Source organism: Bison bison, unplaced genomic scaffold, assembly GCF_000754665.1.
Source record: "Bison bison bison isolate TAMUID 2011002044 unplaced genomic scaffold, Bison_UMD1.0 scf7180017852554, whole genome shotgun sequence".
Classification (NCBI taxonomy): domain Eukaryota; kingdom Metazoa; phylum Chordata; class Mammalia; order Artiodactyla; family Bovidae; genus Bison; species Bison bison.
The window spans coordinates 10,935-15,167 of record NW_011483127.1 but is presented as its reverse complement, the minus strand read 5'-3'; the positions used below and the strand labels follow the sequence as shown (position 1 = coordinate 15,167).

General features: G+C 37.3%; 1 protein-coding gene across 3 annotated transcripts in view; it reads left to right on the top strand.

Annotated features, from left to right (window-relative positions):
- LOC104997847 (long-chain-fatty-acid--CoA ligase 4) overlaps positions 1 to 3,981 on the top strand; it is a 19,434-nt gene extending 15,453 nt beyond the window's left edge. The window contains exons 5-7 of one of the 3 annotated variants that reach the window (XM_010852782.1): positions 2,220 to 2,370; positions 2,511 to 2,634; positions 3,385 to 3,981. In XM_010852782.1, the coding sequence (XP_010851084.1) occupies positions 2,220 to 2,370; positions 2,511 to 2,634; positions 3,385 to 3,504 (395 nt within the window). In that variant the 3' untranslated portion in view covers positions 3,505 to 3,981. The remainder of the gene's footprint in view (positions 1 to 2,219; positions 2,371 to 2,510; positions 2,635 to 3,384) is intronic. The other 2 variants (XM_010852799.1, XM_010852790.1) reach the window with 2 other exon arrangements.
- Positions 3,982 to 4,233: the final 252 nt, after the last annotated feature.

Sequence of the window (4,233 nt, the reverse complement as noted above, 5' to 3'; positions counted from 1 at the left end):
ACTTTTTTCCCTTTTTTTTTTTTTTTTTGTTAAAAACCTACTATAACCTTCCAGTCTGAACCTCATGTAAGGGACAGATCTCAGGCCTTCCATTCAGTAAAATTTTCCTTTATTTTTTTTAGTGCTAATGCTACTGATTTTAATCATATCTCTGAGGATACAAACCATAAATAAAACCATACTTGGATTTATTCTACTACTGGTATGGTAGTTGGTATTCCATTTGAAATAAGTTAAGTGTGTCATATCAAAATGTCAGTTGGTCATCAGGTCAGAGAGGGTTGAACAGTTGAAATATTCCATTTAAATTATTTTCTTTCACATGTTTAATGAGAAGATCACAATACTCTGCTAGATGAGGAAGCCAAGTCTTTTATAACAGGCAGTCAGCATGCCTGCCCTTTGCTCTGAGGAAAAGTATTATCTTTATTGCACTGGACAGTGAGCACGCCTGTTCTTTGCTCCAGAGGGAGACACTTTTTCTGTCTTCCAAGGCTGTTCACTGTGGAATCATCCTTGAAAAGATAGTCCAGAATAAAGTCAGTGCCTCTGCTCACAAGATGTGCAGAAACTCAACAGACCCATGGAGAGTTGTGTCTCAACACCAGGTTGACACTGCAAGATTGGGATAAAGTTGACTGACAAGTCCTGATTGGTTGGGATTTGTTGGCATAAAACTATGGGAGGTAGGGGTCCTCATAATTTTGTGTGAGCCATAACATGATAGACCCACATATCCTACCTAGTCCACTCATCTCTACCTTCTTTTATTGTATTTTACAAATGCATCCATCCATAAATTATTAGGGGGAAAAAAGGTCCTCATAGTTTGAGAAGCACAACTCTAGCAGACAGGTTAGCAAGCTTCAACCTGCATCTGTTTCTCTAAATGAAGTTGGATTGGAACACAGTCACATCCATTTAACAACTGCCTATGGTTTCCTTCACTCTCCAGTAACAAACCTGGGTAGCTTTGGCAGAGAGACCATACGACCCTCCAAGTTTAAAATATTTACTCTGTGGTCCTTTGCAATAAAAGTTGGCTGATCCCTGCTCAAGACAGCTAACTGTAATCTGTTGGGAAGACCTCTCTATTTCTTTCCCCTAATCATTCAACAAGCAGAGGCGGCTCTGGAGCTCAGGACACAAGATGATTAAACGTTCCTACCTGAAGGCAGACGGCAAGAAGAAACAAAGTTTAGAAACTGTTTAGATATTACCTTTGGTGGGAATTGAAGGCCATCTAAGCCCCTCTAAATTGTCTCTTTTTCTTGGTTTCCTAAAATTCCTGTTTGATTTTGATTAAAAAGAATCGAAGTATGGTCTGACCCTGATAGGGAAAGAAGCATTAATTCTGAAAGACCCAAAAGAATCCCCAATCCAGACACATACCAAATATTCTAACTACAGGCATGAGTGAGTGTATTTGTGTGTGTAGCAGAGAGAGAAACAACTTCCTGTTACAGTTTTTATGTCACTGCACTTTCAGCAGTTTCAAGAAATGATTTCCTTTATAGATTTCAAGAAGCAACCATCAAAACACAGACATCATTTTGGTTTGATGTCCTTTGGATTTTACTTGCTACTTGGAATCTAATTAAAAAAATATGTTAAATGTATAATGGTTATCTTATTGTTATCTTACTCAACATCCATGGTTCAATTATTTTTTAAAATAAAATTATTTTTCTAAAAACTTGAAGAGAGTCAGGTCCAGTTGGTTTTCAATCAGGAGTGTGTATGAGTGTCACCTCTGGAGCCTGTGATCCATTCCAGACATACAAAACCAGAATTTTCAGAGCTAGGGTCCAGAGATAGTATTTTATTTAAGTTGCACAGGCGATTCTTATGCCCACCAGTGGTTAAGAACCAAAATCTAGTCCAACCATTTCATTTTAGACATGAGAAAACTGAGGCTTGAGGAGCTCACACACAGTACTCTATCGTCCTAATTCTCCAGATCTTAGATATCTTTCCACAACAAAACCCTTTAAACAGCACTGTGGAGAGGGATTAGGCTAAACATTCAGAAAATGGGCCAAACTAAGTTTGAAGTTCTCATTGCAGGTAACCAGAATTGGATAACCATTTTCTTGTTGATGATCAATAGAGAGTATTTGTTTTAAATAGTTTATCATTACACCAGAATCTAAAAATCTTATCTCTGTTTAACAATTTAACTTTTAAACTAAAGGAAATGTGCTTTTTCATTCATTTAGTGAGCGTTTCTCCAAATAGACCAACTCCTTCAGACTTGGCTATTGTCATGTATACCAGTGGATCTACTGGCCGACCTAAGGGAGTGATGATGCATCATAGCAATTTGATAGCTGGAATGACTGGCCAGTGTGAGAGAATTCCTGGGCTGGGGTAAGAGAAAATTATTGAGTGTTCTTAGAACTAATGTTTGACATTCTCTAAACTCAGACTATAGTAAAACAATAATTGATGTTTCTAATTTACAATGTCTTTTTAAGAATGGCTAGAATCTTTCTCTTACTTTGTTTTAGACCAAAGGATACGTATATTGGCTACCTGCCTTTGGCTCATGTGCTTGAGTTGACAGCAGAGATCTCTTGCTTTACCTATGGCTGTAGGATTGGATATTCTTCTCCACTTACACTCTCTGACCAGGTGACAAGCTTTTCAGTCTATTGACATGATCATATTAAGTTACAGTGTTCGGCTGAGAACAGTTTACTAAAACATGAAATATTTTAATTCAGCTAAAACTTTCTCCTTGGCTTCAAAAATAGCTCCCATGAGCAGTATGTTGCTATAGAAAATAACCTTGAGGATTTGTTAGCATTGCTTTATCTATATATTTTAAAATTATTTTGAGACTGATAATTACTTTCATTGTCTTCAGTATTCTATCAACCAAAATGTTACCAAAATAGTATTTCTATATGATGCTAGTTGATGTTCATAGAGATGACTTTGAGATGTGGCTTTGCCTTCTGGCTGATCAAAGAAAATTAAAATTTTTTTCAGTTTTGTTTTAGTGTTTGATCTACCTTAGTTTAGGTTTTTTCACCTTTTTTTGTTTTTGTTTGAAAATGGATAGTCTGTGCTATGTGTGATATGTTATTAGTAAAAACGCTCAGTTTACCAAAATACCCCATTTTCTTTTATCCTGGATCAGAGTTTCTCCTATAAGAAAGACTGAAATGTGCTAGAAGAAATCATCTACAGGACAAAAACACTAATATCCTCATACCTCAGACTTGTAGGTTATGATAGTTGGAACAGATAACTCACAGAGCAGTACAGAGCAAATTCCATGTGTAAATGTCTGTCTTTGCTCCTGCTAATACTTAAATTATAACCTTTTTCCTGCTAAGGTTTCTTTCCTTGATCCTATTTACTTTTTGTTTACTCTAGTCCAGCAAAATTAAAAAGGGAAGCAAAGGAGACTGTACTGTACTGAAGCCTACACTCATGGCTGCTGTCCCGGTGAGTATAGCATGTCAGTGTCATCCATGGCCTGCACTTGGACTTTAAAAAAAGTAACCCTCTTAAATATTTGTCAACGTTTTTAAACAATTGTACTTTGTGGAAATTACAGTAAAATGTGTCCCTTAAAATCTTAGATAAGCATCTGGAAAAGATGAAATGGCAAACTTCTAAAGTGGATGCCTGTAAGGGTTTGCTGATTCTTGAAAATTAAGTGATGAAACTGACCTAGCTCAAATTACCTAGTCTGAGAATTGGTCATAATACTATAAAGATAGATGACACTCCAAAGATCATTTAGTTTAGTCACTTCATTTAAAAATGAGGCAACTGAGGCCATCCTAGAAAACTGGGGCAGTGTATCCAAGGTTACAGAGCTGGTTCATGGCAGAGCTGAATCTAGAATCCAAGCTGCTGACCCTTATGGTGGCTAAGAAAGATTAAGGAAACTGTCATATGAGAGAACTCCCAGAGAAAAAAAGTTGAATTCTCAGTTCAGTTCAGTTACTCAGTCGTGTCTGAGACTTTGCGACCGCATGGACTGCAGCACGCCAGGCTTCCCTGTCCCATCACCAACTCCCAGAGCTTGCTCAAACTCATGTCCATAGAGTAGGTGATGCCATCCAATCATCTTGTCCTCTGTCGTCCCCTTCTCTTCCTGCCTTCAGTCTTTCCCAGCATCAGGGTCTTTTCCAATGAGTGAGCTCGTCACATCAGATTGAATTCTAGATATTAAAAATCTTTATGTGAAATATTGCCTTTCATAAAAATAAGATG